Raw genomic sequence first — 17066 nt, 5'->3', positions numbered from 1 at the left:
ATTAATATGCATTTTTGTTTTAACTATTTAGGTAGGAATGACCAGGGATATCACTTCTAATATGTTCATGACCATTTATGTAGGATTACATTATTTATGGTTAGTGGGTCAAGCAGTGAAATCATATAATTGTATATCCATTTATGAATTAAATGATTAACCTTATAATGAGAGACGTATGCAATGTGTCACGAAGGGTCTGTGGACCCACTGGGCCGTAGCGCCTTGGCTGTAAGGCAGCTGGCCAACAAGGAGCAGGTGAGAGTCTATAGGTCTACAGGTACCTGTGGCAGCTCAGACAGCAGCAGAGCAGGCTCGGCTGGGACTAGGTAGCAGGCGGACGTCAGGCGAGTTGGAGCAGGTCAGACGTGGATGCAACCAACACAGCACGACTTTGGCACAGCTTAGTGCTAGACCAGGGATGTATGGATTGCTAGGAACAAGAACTGGAAACAGGTATAGGTACAGGGACTGGAACAGGAAGCACACTAGGAGACCATCACATAGACAAGCTAGGGAACACAACAACGCTCAGGCACAGAACTAGGGTATGTTCACACGGCAATGCCAAATACGTCTGAAATTACGGAGCTGTTTTCAGGTGAAAACAGCTCCTGAATTTCAGACGTTTTTGCAAGTGCACGCGTTTTTCGCGACGTCCATTACGGACATAATTGGAGCTGTTTTTCAATGGAGTCAATGAAAAACGGCTCCAATTACGCCCCAAGAAGTGACATGCACTTCTTTGAGGCGGGCGTCTTTTTACGTGCCGTCTTTTGACAGCGACGCGTAAAATAACACCTCGTCTGAACAGAACATCGTAAAATCCATTGAAATCAATGGGCAGATGTTTTCAGACGTAATGGAGCCGTCTTTTCAGGCGTAATTCGAGGAGTAAAACGCCTGAATTACGTCCGCAAATAGGCCGTGTGAACATACCCTTATAGTTCAGGGTACTCATGGGTCAAAGTTCATCAACGAGGTCCGGTGTGCGCGCTGCCCCTTTAAGAGCGGGAACGAGCGTGCGCGCGCACCCTACGGGATCCGGCTGAGGTGAGTGGAAGCGAGCCGACTCGTGGCTGCGGCTGTCAGGGGAAGGTTGGAGCTGACAGCCCGCAGCCTCGGACATTACGTAATGAAGTATGCATGGGGAAATCTATTTAAAATATGATCTTTTGTCAACATTATCTTCATTACCAAATGTGCGTGTTGTTTGAAATAAGTGTTGTTCTTTCTAATTATAGTATGTTAAAAAGCAGAAGATATCCATTATTTATTTCCATTGTGTACCTACATATTACCAAAACATAAGCCAGTTGTGGTACATTGTATAATATATTGTTTAACTGGTTAGAATTAACCCTTTCAAGACCGAGCTCATTTTGGCCTTCAGGACCAGCCTCATTTTTTCAAATCTGACGTGTCACTTTATGTGGTAATAACTCTGGAATGCATTTGCCTATCCAAGCGATTCTGAGATTGTTTTCTCGTGACATATTGTACTTTATATTAGTGGAAAAATTTGGTCAATAAATTCATTGCTTATTTGTGAAAAACACCAAAATTTTGAGAAAATTTGCAAAAATTATGATTTTTCTAATTTTAAATGTATCTGCTTGTAAAACAAATAGTAATACCACACAAAATAGTTACTATTTCACATATTCCATATGTCTACTTTATATTTGTATCGTTTTTTGAACATTATTTTATTTTTCTAGGACGTTACAAGGCTTAGTACTTTACCAGCAATTTCTCACATTTTCAAGAACATTTCAAAAGGCGATTTTTACAGGGACCAGTTCAGTTCTAAAGCGGCTTTGAGGGCCTTATGTACTAGATAGACCCCATAAATCACTCCATATTGAAAACTGCACCCCTCAAAGTATTCAAAACAGCATTCAGAAAGTTTCTTAACCCTTTAGGCGTTTCACAGGAATTAAAGCAATATAGAGGGGAAATTGACAAATTTAATTTTTTTTGCTGCAATTCATATGTAATAAATTTTTTTCTGTAACACAGAAGGTTTTACCAGAGAAACGCAACACAATATTTATTGCACGGATTCTGCAGTTTTTAGAAATATCCCACATGTGGCCCTAATGTGATAATGGACTGAAATACCGGCCTCAGAAGCAAAGGAGCACCTAGTGGATTTTGTGGCCTTCTTTTTTTAGAATATATTTTAGGCACCATGTCGGGTTTGAAGAGGTCTTGTAGCGCCAAAACAGTGGAAATCCCCCAAAAGCGACACGGTTTTGGAAACTGCACCCCTCAAGGAATTTATCTAGGGGTATAGTTAGAATCTTGACCCCACAGGTCTTCTGCTATTGGAGTTTGCCTGTGAAAGTGAAAATCTACTTTTTTTCGGAAAAAATATAAAAAAAAATAATATTTTCAAGGAATAAAGAATAAAAAGCACCCCAAAACTTGTAAAGCTACTTCTCCGGATTACAGCAATACCCCATATGTGGTAATAAACTGCTGTTTGGACCCACGGCAGAGCTCAGAAGGGAAAGAGCGCCATTTGGATTTTGAAGCGCAGATTTTGCTGGATTGGTTTTCAATGCCATGTCGCGTTTGCAACGCCCTGGAGGGAGCAAAACTGTGGAAACCCCCCAAAAGTGACCCCATTTTGTAGACTACACCCCTCAAGGAATTTTTCTAGGGGTATAGTTAGCATTTTGACCCCACAGTTTTTTTGCTGAATTTACTGGAATTAGGCCATGAAAATGAAAATCTACTTTTTTCTGAAAAAACATAGAAATGTTTAATGTTTACAATGAATAAAGGTGAAAAATCACCCCAAAATTTGTAAAGCAATTTGTCCTGATTACAGCAATACGCCATATGTGGTAATAAACTGCTGTTTGGACTCAGAAGGGAAGGAACAATATTTGGCTTTTGGAGCTGAAATTTAGCTGGAATGGTTTTCGGGTGTGATGTCGCATTTGCAAAGCCCCTGAGGTACCAAAACAGTGGAAACCTCCCAAAAGTCCCTTTAGGGGACTGGAACGAGCTATCAATAGGTCGCTGGTACAATACACTGCAGTACTAATGTATTGCAGTATAATATCATTTTTACAGGCTCCTGTAACAGCGCGATCGCTGTTCCTGTCCATTAGTCCCGGGTGTCAGCTGTAATACACAGCGGACACCTGCAGAATATGGAGCGGGCGCAGCGCATGAGCCCGCTCCATATATAACCCCCCACACGACATGCTATTAAGTCGTGGTGCGCGAAGGCGTTAATGCGCAGCGCATGGTGCAAAGTGAAAATTAAAATTTTCCACTGATATGCCATTTTAATGCACAATACGTTGTGCCCAGTTTGTGCCACTGAAGACAAATACCTCATACAATGTTGAGCGGGTTCTCCCGCATATAAAATGTCATATATGTGGACGTAAGCTGGTGTTTGGGCACGCTGTGGGGCTCAGAAGGGAGGGAGCGCCATTTGGCTTTTAGAGCGCAGAGTTTGCTTGGTAACTGTTCTGTTTGGGGTTTTGCTGGTATTTCAGTTTATGATGTGGGGGTATGTGTAAATTGGGCAGAGTACATCAGGACATAATAAGAGGGTATAATAATGGTGTAAATAAATAATAATCCGCAGATATGTGGCCAATGTCGCACTGATAAATGGCGCCCGATCTTATCAGCTTTTGGACACTGCACAATTTCTGTCGCTATATTCTGAGAGCCAGAACTTTTTTTATTTTTTCTTCACCGGAGCCGTGCGAGGACTTATTTGTAAGGGCTTGTTTTTTGCGGGACGGGTTGTACTTTTTATTGGTACTATTTTAGGGTACATGCGACTTTTTATTCTATATTTTTGGAGGGTTGATGACCAAAAAAATAGTGATTCTGACATTGTTTTTTAATTATTTTTTTTGCGCTGTTTCAAAATAATATTATAGTTTTATAGTTTGGGTCGTTGTGAACTCGGTGATACCAAATATGTGTACTTTTTTTTAACATTTTCATTTTCACCTAGGTAGTGTAACGTATTATAAACTGTCAGTGTGACGCTGAGAGTCACACTGACAGGAAGCTTATGAGGACCGGCCTCCGGCTGGTTCTCATAGGCTGCTGTGCATGGCAGACCCGGGGACCGTTGTATGGCCTCCGGTTCTGCCTTATAACTGACTGCAGCACTCGCAATCGGTCCCCGGGAAAGTTTGTTGTACCAACAAACTTTCCAGTTTGTTATAGTAACAAACTTTCCAGTTCGTTGCTACAACAAACGTTCCCTGCGATCACATGACCGGGACCTGAACCAATTAGGTCCCGGTCATGTCTCCGGGACCAGAGGTAGGGGTTGACAGCGCGATCCGAGTGTCAGCGCTACTCTGAGACACCCGGATCGCGCTTTTAACACCCACCGTGAATTCACGTCGGCGCTGCACAGAGCCCAGCAAATGTGAACGTGAATTTACTGTGGGCGGTCGGGAAGCGGTTAAACATCGGTAGGGATTGTATAAGAGGACGGATGTATATGTACTGTGATAGAACATCTGATTTTTTTGGGGCGCCAAATGCGTTGTCATATACTCAGACATGAGCCGGTTCATCGGCACCCTACTAAACTTGTGAGGACATCTCCATTTTAGATAGAGGTAGGTTATTTTCATTATCTTATTTTTCTGTACACATGTCATTATTTGAACAGACACATTCCATTCGGTCCTTACCAATAATGAAGCCGGTAAGACACCAATGCGTGTGGAGCACCTTTTCCCACATGCAATCATAGGTTTATTGACCATTATTGTGAAATCCCTTCTGTTGCTATTCTTACAGGTTTTTTATATTTCATGGTTTGTTTTTATCTGCCATGGTTGAAGGTATTTATGCATTGATGGGTTTCCTACAGTGCGTTGCGAAAATGTTCACCCCATTGGTGTTTTTCCTGTTTTGTTGCATTACAACCTGGAATTAAAATAGATTTTTTGGGGGTTTTGTAACATTTGATGTAAAAACATGCCTACCACTTTGAAGGTGCAAAATGTGTTTTACTGTGACAGAAACAATAGTTAAGACAAAAAATCAGAGATCTTTAACCCCTTCCCGACATTTGACGTATCCATACATCATAGACGGGTAGGGAAAGTATGGAACAGGCTCATGGAGTGAACCCGCTCCATACGATGCGGGTGTCAGCTGTATGTTGCAGCCGACACTTCACATTAACGAGCGGGATCGCGCTCGATCCCGATTGTTTAACCCGTTAAATGTCGCGGTCAATAGCGACCGCGGCATTTAAATCATTAGAAAAAGGGGGTGACACCCTCTAGCAGCTCATCGCGCCCCCCGCAATGCAGTCACACGGAAAAATAAAAACTTTATGGCTCTCAGAATTTGGCGACACAAAATAAATAAACATTTTTACACTTGTAAAAGTAGTAAAATATAGAAAAACTATATATATTTGGTATCGCAGTAATCGTATTGACCCGCAGAATAAAGTTAACATGTTGTTTTAATTGCAGCTCGTAGCTGTCATAGATTTCTCTTTGTAGCACTTGGACAGCCAAAGATGCGGCCTCTTAATACATTTTGCGCTTCTTATTTGGCGCTCATACCACTAACTATAAAATGTATCACTATGCCCTAAGATCTGGTAAAAAAAATTCCAATGTAACATTTGAGAATTGCACAAAATACATTCACATATACAAGTGGAGTCTCTTGCACTTAGTTATATTAGGCCAACTGGGCTATGTGCATCTAGCCGCTGTCTAGCACGTACTGTGAAAGCTCGGGTCCAGTTCAACATTAAAGGTGCTCCGTATCCAGAATATGGGAAATAGAGATGTCTATATTATAAACGTAGAGTGACTCGGCCGGGGGCTTCCCACCATAGATACAAAAATCTAACACAACTAACCAGCGATACCTAGTGATGTTTTTTTGGCAATATGGTGGCTCAGACAGACCAAACTAGCATTTTGGAATAAATCATTTTCCTTCATCAGGGATAGATTTGGTGTGTGTACACTGTTTAAATAGCCCACTGATGTTTACCAGCATTGATATGTTAATTTACGGACTCTCCTCGTTCACTCGTTAAAGATTTTATCTCCAAACGTAGCACACTCTTCCATTCTCCCACTCTTTCATTCTCTAAAGAAATATCTCCTCTTAGTACATTTTTTCTTGTCCATTTGTAATTCTGTTTTCACTTTCTCAATGCCACAAACAATGGTACCCTCCATTCTACCCCCGTGTTCTACATAATGTCAAGAAAAGGGGTGGCCTGGATATTTCCTAGTAACATTATAATGATGTTCTCCTTATATTTTGGTCAAGTGACGTTTGGTACATCCTACGTACATTTTATTACATGTTCATTTCATCATATATACGACCCCCTTAGTGCGGCAGGTTATATGATCCTTAGTTATGAAGTTACAATTTCCCTCATTATTTTCTATATGAGGTTCTTTTGTTTTAAATTACGACATGGAACAAAATCCTTTCTTGTGTTGAAAATTAGTTTACAAATTATATTCCAGTTTCCGTTTAACCCAAGATCCATTAGGTATGGACAATGGAAAAAAATAAGATAAAACCCACATTGCAAGAAAATTATTAAAATCTCTGGAGAAAATGTTGATTGCTGAGATGATTTGCATTACCATTAATGTCAATGGTAATGCTTCCATTCCGTAAAGTTTCTGGTTTTTTTTTTCACGGAAACAAAAGTGCTGTCGATTACGCTATTGTTTTCATGAAAAAAAAGGGAAACTTTACAGAACGGAAACAAAAAGGAAACCAACTGCAACGGAAGCATTACCATTGAAATCAATGGTAATGCAAATGGAAGCCATAGTGTCCATTCGGCCAGGGGCGTAGCTAGGCTCTCCAGCAACTGGGGCAAAGATTCAGTTTGGCGCCCCCACAAACTTCTTTCCCGACATCTCATTCCCCCTCGCCATGTTTGTTTTCTCTACCAATCAATTAGGTGTCTTTTTTTTTTTACACTCCTTTTTTATGTAACTCGAGCATAAAGCCATTTGTACATTTTACAAGCAATATAGTTCTATATACAACACCAGAACCAAGCTCATTACATATATACAAACACCAGAACCAAGCACATTACATATATACAGCACCAGATCCAAGCTCGGTATATGTATACAGCACCAGAACCAATCACAGTATATATATACAGCATCAAAACCAAGCTCAGTACATAAATACGGTACCAGAACAAAGCTCAGAACCAGAACCAAGCTCAATATATATACAGCACCAGAACAAAGCTCAGTACATATATACAGCATCAAAACCAAGCTCAGTACATAAATACAACACCAGAACAAAGCTCAGTACATAAATACAGCACCAGAACAAAGCTCAATATATATACAGCCCCAGAACCAAGCTCAATATATACAGCCCCAGAATCAAGCTCTGTACATATATACAACACCAGATCCAAGCTCATTACATATATACAGCATCAGAACCAAGATCAGTACATATATACAGTACCAGAACAAAGCTCAGTACATATATACAGTGCCAGAACAAAGCTCAGTACATATATCCAGCACCAGAACAAAGCTCAGTACATATATATAACACCAGAACCAAGCTCAATACATAATTACAACACCAGCACAAATACAGCTCAATTTAGTGCAACCCCTGCCATATAGGTCTGTACTAAATTGTATACAGCTCCCAGCATGGCCCGAACAATGGTAAGGATATGCTAGGAGATGCTGTTTCACGGGGAAAAAAAACTCACTGCAGATCATACAGTAACTACAGAGCTGATTAGAGGCAGAATAAACATTTAAATTAAGTGACTCACAGGTGACTATCTCAGTTTCTAGTTATTCTTTTTCTCCTTTCTTCTCCATCTGGTCCAGACCTCTATGATGACTTCTCCCGGCCACAGCCCATTTCTGCAGTTTGCAACTCAGATGTCTTCAGCTTCTCGCTTTTCAAACATTTCTGCACCTATAAAAAAAGATAATGTTCTCATGGTGCCAGACACTGTGCCTCTAAATATAATAGCACCATACACTGTACCTCTAATTATAAAATCACCATACACTGTCACTGAATATAATAGCCCCATACACTGTCTCTGATTATACTAGCACCATACACTGTGTCCCACACACACACACCGTGCCACCTGTAGATAGTGCCCTCATAGAGCTCCCTGTAGATAGTGACCCCCATAGAGCCCCTGTAGATAGTGTCCCACATATAGCCACCCCTGTAGATAGTGCCCTACATATAGCCCTCCCTGTGTACAGTGCCCCACATATAGCCCCCTCTGAAAATAGTGCCCCAAATGTAGCCCCCCCTGTAGATAGTGACCCGCATATCGCCCCCCTGTAGATAGTGCTCCACATATAGCTCACCCCTGTATATACTATCCAACATATAGCCCACCCCTGTAGTGTCCTACATACATCTCCCCCTATAAATAGTTCTCCACATATAGCCCACCCCTGTATATAGTGCCTCACATATAGCTCCCCCTATAGTGCACCATATATGGCCCACCCATGTATATAGCCCCCCTATAGATATAGCCCACCCCTGCATATAGTGTCCAACATATAGCTCACCCCTGTAGGTAGTGCCCTGCATATATCTCCCCCTATAAAGTGCTTCACATATAGCCCACTCCTGTGTATAGTGTCTCACATATAGCTCCCCTATAGTGCTCCACATATAGCCCACCCTAATACATAGCCCACCCCTGTATATAGTGCCTCACATATAGCTCCCCCTATAGTGCTCTACAGATAGCCCACCCCTGTATATAGTGCCTCACATATAGCCCCCTATAGTGATCCACATATAGCCCACCCCTGTATATAGCCCACCCTTGTATATAGTGTCTCACACATAGCTCCCACCATAGTTCTCCACATATAGCCCACCCCTGTATATAGCACCCCCCTGTAGATCATGTCACTCACATTTTTATTAGGATAAAAAAAATAACTTTACATACTCACTCTAATCCCGTTCCTGCGCCGTCCGGTGGCAATGCAGACCTGCTCTCTTCTGAGCAGACCTGCTCTCTTCCGAGCAGTTCTGCTGGGGTTGAACGACGCAAGGGGCGCGATGATGTCATTGCGCCGCTTGCGTAGTTGAAAGACGCTGATTGACAGGGCACTATGACTTGCCCTGTCAATCAGTGCCTTTCAACGACGCAAGCGGCGCAAAGAAGTAATCGCGCCGCTTGAATAGTTGAAAGGCACTGAATGGCTGGGCACAGAACGTACCCGGCCATTCATCGCCTATAGTGCAGGAGCGGGTGGCGGCGGCTGGTTTCAGTGGCACCGCCGCCCTCTCAAAGAGGCAGCAGGCCGCCGTCATGGACAGTGCGGCCCTGGCACCCCCCACCTTCCCTTTTAGTTATGCCCAGGGTACATGCCCCGCATGCCCCCACCCTAGCTACGCCACTGCATTCTGCATTCCATTCATCGGTTCCTCGGACGGAAAGTTTGAAAGTAACTGACGAACGGAACCCGAATGGTGATGTGAACAAGCCCTTAGGCTAATATAAATGAGAACATATATACAAACAGAATTAAAAACAGAAACAAAACACGTAAGACCATAAAGCCTGAAAATAACATAAATCAAACACACAGGAAATTAAAAAACCTATACCTCTTAAAAAAGGGCACATAAGGGGATGCCTAGGGGGCAATTCCCCAAAAAGAAAAAAGGGAAATAAAATACAGTAAAGGCTAAAAAAAAATATTTAAAGGAAATACACATTGACTATGGATAAGCAGAACCTGTTCCAAAAAGGTTTGAAGCTTGCACCCTCTTTAGGATTAAATCAGTTTGATGCATTTGTAGGAACACGAAACTTCATGAGAAATGTAGCTCTTTAATATATATATATATATATATATATATATATATATATATATATATATAGTCTTGCTCCACATCAAGTACAAACAAAGGCGGGAACTATATTCACATACCAATCTTAAACAAAAATTGAAATGTAAATCGAATAATGCATATACAAAATATTTTAATGCATTAAAAACCCTTGTTGTGAGAGACATAAAAAGGTCAAATAAAAAAATAAAATAATAGGCCATAACAGAAATTCAACACAGGCAGAACAGATTGTCGTACAAATCCTACAAACTAATAATAATATAATCATTTGCCCAGTGGCAAAGGGTGGAGGAATTGTGGTTATGGACAGAGAAAAATATCCTAAAGAATCACTACTGCTATTAGCAGACAAGAAAACAACAAAAAATTTAATGACCTGACTAATGCATTGTAGGGGGAAAGGGAGGGACTGGTAAAAGAAGTAAAGTTAAATGGTATTTTCTCAAAAAATTAAGCTCAATTTATCCATGACTTTACCCAGCCAGGTTAGCTGCGTTCTACCATATTACCAAGATACTCAAGACCGCCACGAAACGGCCGGGCAGACCAATAGCATCGGGAGTAGATTGAAAAACTTATAGCAAATGTAACAACTATGTAAATTTACAACTTTAAAAGTGTGCCCAGACGCTCCTAGCGTATCTTAAAGATATTAAACACACTAAATATACTATAAAAACACTATAAAATGGAAAAATAAATTTTATATGAAAGTTGTTTTTACTTACAGACATTGGGAACGACGATGGGGACCAGGTTCGCAACTAGTTATGCAAACCTTTTTGTGGGCAGGTGGAAGGAGTCTGTCATCTTTCCATCTGACCTCATACATGCAAACCTGGTCCTGGTAAGTGGGAAACGTTTCATAGATGACATGGTTTTTATTTGGTTAAGAAATTGAAATTCCTTGTTTAACTATTTTGAAAAGAAATTAAGAATTATTTTTATCTATATTTTACGCCCACATTCAGCAAAACCCAGGTAAACTTTCAAGATCCCACAATTTACGTTGAAGATAAAAAGCTGTTTACTAAAACTTTCTGTAAACCAACTGAGAGCAAGAGTTGTATTCGCACTTCTAGTTGCCATTTGCCAGTGTGGCTCACTAATATTCCCAAGACCCAATTCATGAGAATTAGACGTAATTGCTCAGAATTGACAGGATAAAAAAGGTGGCTGACCTCCTACAAAGTATATTTAATATAAAAGGATATAATAAGAATAAACTGGAAAAAAGAAAGGCGATCTAGCTAGAGAAACACTACTAATATATAAAAGTTGGAGGAAAAGGAACTAATAAAGTTGCCGATAATCACACAGTACACGAATCAAGGACAGTTATTTAAAAAAAATCATTAAAAATCATTGGGAGATTCTCCATCCGGATAAAATCATAGGTTTTGTGTTACGAAAGGCTAGAAATGTGGGAAATATTATAGCACCAATAGTACAGAAAAGGTTAAAATAACAAAAACAACATAATATAATTTAAACTAATTTTCTACACAAGAAAGGATTTTTCCTTGCAGGAGATGCGCCATATGTGGTAATTAAAAAAAAAAAACTCATATAAAAATAGAAAATAATGAGGGAAACGGTGAACTAATGACTAAGGACCATGTAACCTGCCGCACTAAGGGGTTATATATACATGATTAAATGTACATGTAGTAAAACGTGCATAGGGCGTATCAAACGTCCCTTGAATAAAAGATTAGGAGAACATTGTTATAATGTTAGTAGAAAATATCCAGGCCACCACTTATGCCGACTCTACGTAGAAAAACACGGGGGAGGGGGGTATAAAATGGAGGGTACCATTGTTTGTGGCATTGAGAAAGTGAAAACAGAATGGAGAGGAGGGAACTATATTAAATGTATGTCCCGAGCAGAAACAAAATGAATCTTCAAAGTAAATACATTAAAACCTAGTGGCCAGAATAGGAAGATCGAGATTTTTGCATATTAATGTATGTGACAACCATCGGAAATGTACAGAGTAACTTTTGAATTACAGTAATAAAATGGCTTTAAAGTAATAAACTAAATAAATAAAGATGAAACCATCAACATTTTGGTAGAGGACTTAGAAGAATTACATATGTACAAGGCATAAATACTGCATTGCTAGAAACATATAAGTACTGAGAATGAAAGGGTGAGCCAAGTTTGGAGATAGAATCTATAACATGTGATTAGGGAGTGTCTGTAAATTAACATAAAAACGCCGGTAAACATCAGCGAGCTATTAAAGGCCTCGAAACTGCTGATATAGGGGAGGGGAAGGTCATTGTAACTATACCTTTTGTCTCAGTCATGAAAGTTGATGACCAAAATTATAAAAAATAAAAATCGATGTTTCATTTCCCCCGGAGCTGCGGTCACCAGTGCATCTGAGGCGGGCACTTGATGTGGAAGCTATTCCATGCTGCCAGTCCCGGGACGGCTCTAGCGGTCTCCTGATTGGCTGCTAGAGCTGTCACTCAGAGCAGAGAGTGGCACTTGTGACCGCCATGTCAGGGGAATCAAACGTCCGTTTCTTGGTCATGCAACTTGCTCTGTCAGCAGTTTTTAAATTGTAACTTTTTAAAATTCACCTTCTATGTATCCTGTATACATAGAAGCTGCATCGTTCCGTCAAAGCCAATTCCGTCAGGTCAGCTGTACCGAGCCGAGTCGTCTGAAAGCTGGTCCTGCATTTTTCGGACACACAGGATCAAGCTTAGATGTGATCGTTATTAGCTGGATCCTGAACTTAGATTTGATAGTCTAAGTACAGCTAAGACCCGCTCTCAACCGTGCTGTCAGCTCAGCTGCACTGACGGAATCGGCTGAAAGAGAATGATACAGCTTCTATATATACATAGAGGATGTATCGTAAAAAGTAAACATTTTTTTTTATCAAAAGTCAATTTCAAAGTTGCTTAAAAACACATAACACATTCATTTGGAAAAAAATGCTTACAACGCTGTACATAGGCTTTTTAAGTTGCTATAAGCCTTAACTCCTTTTCTTCATATGGCACTAGTGTATTTATGTGTATATAACACGTCAATAGAAAACGTCTATTGCCTTGTGTATACATAAGAATGTGATGTGTATACAAATGTTATGTCAGACCCCAAGGATTATAGCGAGAAGAGTGGAGTTACAGAAACACGACATATTGCTTGCTGCAGAACTAGTCTGTATAAGCTCCTTCTCCTATTTTAACCACTGATTGACTGACGTCTAGTGCTAGCTCTTTCTTTCAGAAGAGCTTTTTTAGCAGCTAGTGTGTGTATACTACCGTTCTGTGCCACAGCTCCTACAGAACAGCATAATACACAACTCAGCTGCTGCAGAACTTCTGATGAGGGCGTTTCATATCAATTAATTACTCAATATTGGACAGGATCTCCACCTTTTAACTTCAAGAAGAGGTTCTGCAGCAGCTGAGGTGAGTATTAAACAGAATAATGCACCCCCTACTTTTTATATATACGAATATTAGAAGTCATCTCAGAGTTCTGTGACACGTATAAATAAACTCAGTCTGTGGCCTTCTGCTTTTATACAGTCACAGAACTCCTTGGTGATTTACATTCTTGTCATTTACAGTAGGAGGACATTATCCCTATATAATTCTGTGAATGACAGTTCAGCCTGATATAACGCTGCAGTGGAATGAATGCTGCTTCTTTCTACTTACACCGATGAGCCATAACACTAAAACCACTGACAGGTGGAGTGAATAACAATAATTATCTTCTTATATTGGCGCCTGTCATGGAGTGGGATATGAGGCAGCAAATGTACAGCCAGTTCTTGACGTTGATGTGTTGGAAGCAGGAAAAATGGCTAAGTGTAAGGAGCTGAGCGACTCTGACAAATTGTGATGACTAGACGAGTGGGTCAGAACATCTCCAAAACAGCAGGTCTTGTTAGGTGTTTCCACTGTGTCAGAACACACAGTGCATCACAGCTTGCGGTGTTTGGGGCTGCGTAGCCGTAGACCGGTCACGGTACCCATGCTGACCCCGGAGCAGCGCTGAAAGCGCCAACAATAGGCACGTGAGCATCAGTACTGGACCATGGATTAATGGAAGAAGGTGGTCTGGTCTGATGAATCACATTTTCTTTTACATCGTGTGCAAGACCGGGTGCATGACTGTCGCTTAAATGGGGAAGAGACGGCACCAGGATGCACTATGGAAAGAAGGCAAGCCGGCGGAGGCAGTGTGATGACCTGGGCAATGTTCTGCTGTGAAACCTTGGGTCCTGGAATTTATGCGGTTGTTCGGTTGTGTTCATACCTGCGTTGGTGTGTTCTGTTCTGCTTCGTCAGAGGAGCAGAACTACAGAAATTCCGAAAGTACTGGCTTCCGTTATGCGACGGACACCACCGGTGGCTGACGTAACCCATTGACTGTAATGGGTTCCGTTGGGGTTTCTGTGGTTTAACAGAAAACAATAGCGCAGCAATAGTATTTTTGGCCGGATCTGTGACGGAGGCCCCTAACAGAGCCTCGATTGCAGATGTGAACGAGGCCTTACTTTGACACATACCACCTACCTAAACATTGTTGCAGACCAAGTACACCCGTTCTTGTCAACGATAGTCCCTAATGGCAGTGGCCTCTTTCAGCAGGATATTGTGCCCTGCCACACTGCAAACATTGTTAAGGAACTGTTGAAGAACATGACAAGGAGTTCAAGGTGTTGACTTGGACTCCAAATTCTCACGATCTCAATCCAATCGACACATCTGTGGGATGTGCTGGAAAAAACAGTCAGATCCATAGAGACCCCACCTCACAACTTACATGACTTAAAGAGGCTCTGTCACCACATTATAAGTGGCCTACATTGTACATGATGTGATCGGCGATGTAATGTAGATTACAGCAGTGGTTTTTATTTAGAAAAACAATAATTTTTGACGGAGTTATGACCTATACTAGCTTTATGCTAATGAGTTTCTTAATAGACAACTGGGCGTGTTTTACTTTTTGACCAAGTGGGCGTTGTAAAGAGAAGTGTATGACGCTGACCAATCAGCGTCACACACTTCTCCCCATTCATGTACTCAGCACATAGTGATCTTGCGAGATCATAATGTGCTGTCACTTACTCACACATTAACGTTACTGAAGTGTCTTGAGAGTGAATAGAAATCACCTCCAGCCAGGACGCGATATCTATTAACACTCCCGACACTTCGGTAACATTTGTGTGGGACTTACAGCACAGTACATCGAGATCACGCTGTGCTGTAATTTACAGTGTGATCTCGCGAGATCACGCTTGCTGTCATTAAGTCCCACACAAACGTTACCGAAGTGTCGGGATTGTGAATAGACTTCCCGTCCTGGATGGAGGTGATGTCTATTCACTCTCAAGGCACCTCAGTAACGTTAATGTGTGTGTATGTGGCTGCACATCGTGATCTCGCGAGACCACGATGTCCTGAGTACATGAATGGAGAGAAGTGTATGACGCTGATTGGTCTCTGATTGGTCAGCATCATACACTTCTCTCCACAACGCCCACTTGGTCAAAAAGTAAAAACACGCCCAGTTGTCTATTAAGAAAGTCATTAGCATAAAGCTAAAATAGGTCATAACTCCGTCAAAATGTATTGTTTTTCTAAATAAAAAACACTGTTATCTACATTACAGTGCCGATCACATTATGTAGAAGATAGGGCACTCATGTGGTGACAGAGCCTCTTTAAAGGATCTACTGCTCATGTCTTGGATACCACAGGACACCTGCTGAGGTCTTGTGGAGTCCATGCCGTGACGGGTCAGAGCTGTTTTGGCAGCATGAGGGGGTTACACAATATTAGGCAGGTGGTTATAATGTGATCATTGCTGTATATACTGTAAATAACATTGGATCTGTTAAATTGGGTGCCATTTCTGCCCTGTCCTGGCTGCCCCCGTCTAGTAGAGGACGCATTTCTATAAACAGATGTCCAGGCAGATCATGACACCACTCTGTGCCGGTGTTGATTATGTCTTGAGTAGCCTGACATAACTTCTCACATGTCCACATTTCAGGATCAGAGGGAAGGATAATTGTGGGGGTGCAGATCACCCCATCTCTGGGCAAATACTGAGTCTTTAGGTTCATGTATTGCTGCAATATGAAGAATAGGAAGGTTGCCAATGTTCAGGTGTATGTGTGTAATGAAGCGGACAATAGATAGGTGTATATGTAGCAGGGGCTGGTGCTGTGCCAGTGCTGGATGTGCCACTTGTACACTAGAGGAGCTATACTCACTTGTTGTAATGCACTAGCGGCTTGACAGTGATGAATGGTCTTAGCAATGTCTGGGCTCTGCCCTCCCAGCACCACATCGTAGGGTAGTAAGTTTCTGTCACTGCCGGGCAATGCTGCTTCAGGAAGCGACATAAGGCTTCTCCTCCCGTCACCAGCTGAGGTTTCTGGGGACAAGAAGCGAAAATTACACAATGACTCCAGGCACAGGGATCATAAAGGTGACAGGGTGGCAGCAGGATGCCCAGACCAGACGGGTGACATTTTCTTACCTTGGCGATGACACTAAGGTAGTAACAGGCATAAGCTGCACCAAAGCCCAACACCAAGGACAAGCCCACCCCGGAGCCGAACAGACCCACTCGCACTTGGCTTTCCAGGTAGATTGACAGCTCCCGGGTCAGTCCCTGCAGGTTGATGATGCCCAGCATTGTTAGTCCCGTTGTCACCCTTCAGCAACATGCAAAGGACACGGGGCGAGGATCAGCAGAGAAGCCGGTGCTGCACTGGGATGGGGAGATTTTGCTATGCTCAACCTATAACCAATCGGTAACGGGGAAATCTGGAAGCTCCGCCCACTCTGAGACTGGCGCCAATCACCTTGGACCAGCGATCCCAGGGTGGGCAATTAGTATCCGGCAGGAGCAGATGAACCTCAGACAAAGCAGCATCACCTCGTCCTGTCATATCCTGCTGGTAGCAGCGCCGGAGCCTCCTACAAGTGTGTGCCCGGGGTGCCAGTTATGTGTAGCGCTTGGTCACATGCTGCAGCTACATGTCAGCGGTTTCTACCTCCGTTATATCTGTGGTTTTATATGCAGGGCTTGTTTCTCTGCCGGGTAGTGCATAGTATCAGCACTGCTGGTTCATTCATTTACCTGGGCATGTCTGCTTACTT

General features: G+C 41.9%; 1 protein-coding gene across 2 annotated transcripts in view; it reads right to left on the bottom strand.

Annotated features, from left to right (window-relative positions):
• ABHD3 (abhydrolase domain containing 3, phospholipase) overlaps positions 1–16678 on the bottom strand; it is a 96205-nt gene extending 79527 nt beyond the window's left edge. For both annotated transcript variants that reach the window (XM_075826360.1, XM_075826359.1), the window contains exons 1-2: positions 16441–16678; positions 16172–16335 (exon numbers count right to left, since the gene is read on the bottom strand). In XM_075826360.1, coding sequence (XP_075682475.1) covers positions 16172–16335; positions 16441–16599 — 323 coding nt within the window. In that variant the 5' untranslated portion in view covers positions 16600–16678. The remainder of the gene's footprint in view (positions 1–16171; positions 16336–16440) is intronic.
• Between the last annotated feature and the right edge of the window lie 388 nt (positions 16679–17066).

This window comes from Rhinoderma darwinii, chromosome 5 (assembly GCF_050947455.1).
Source record: "Rhinoderma darwinii isolate aRhiDar2 chromosome 5, aRhiDar2.hap1, whole genome shotgun sequence".
Lineage (NCBI taxonomy): Eukaryota > Metazoa > Chordata > Amphibia > Anura > Rhinodermatidae > Rhinoderma > Rhinoderma darwinii.
The sequence above is the reverse complement of the archived record's forward strand: the minus strand, read 5'-3'. Positions and strand labels throughout refer to the sequence as shown.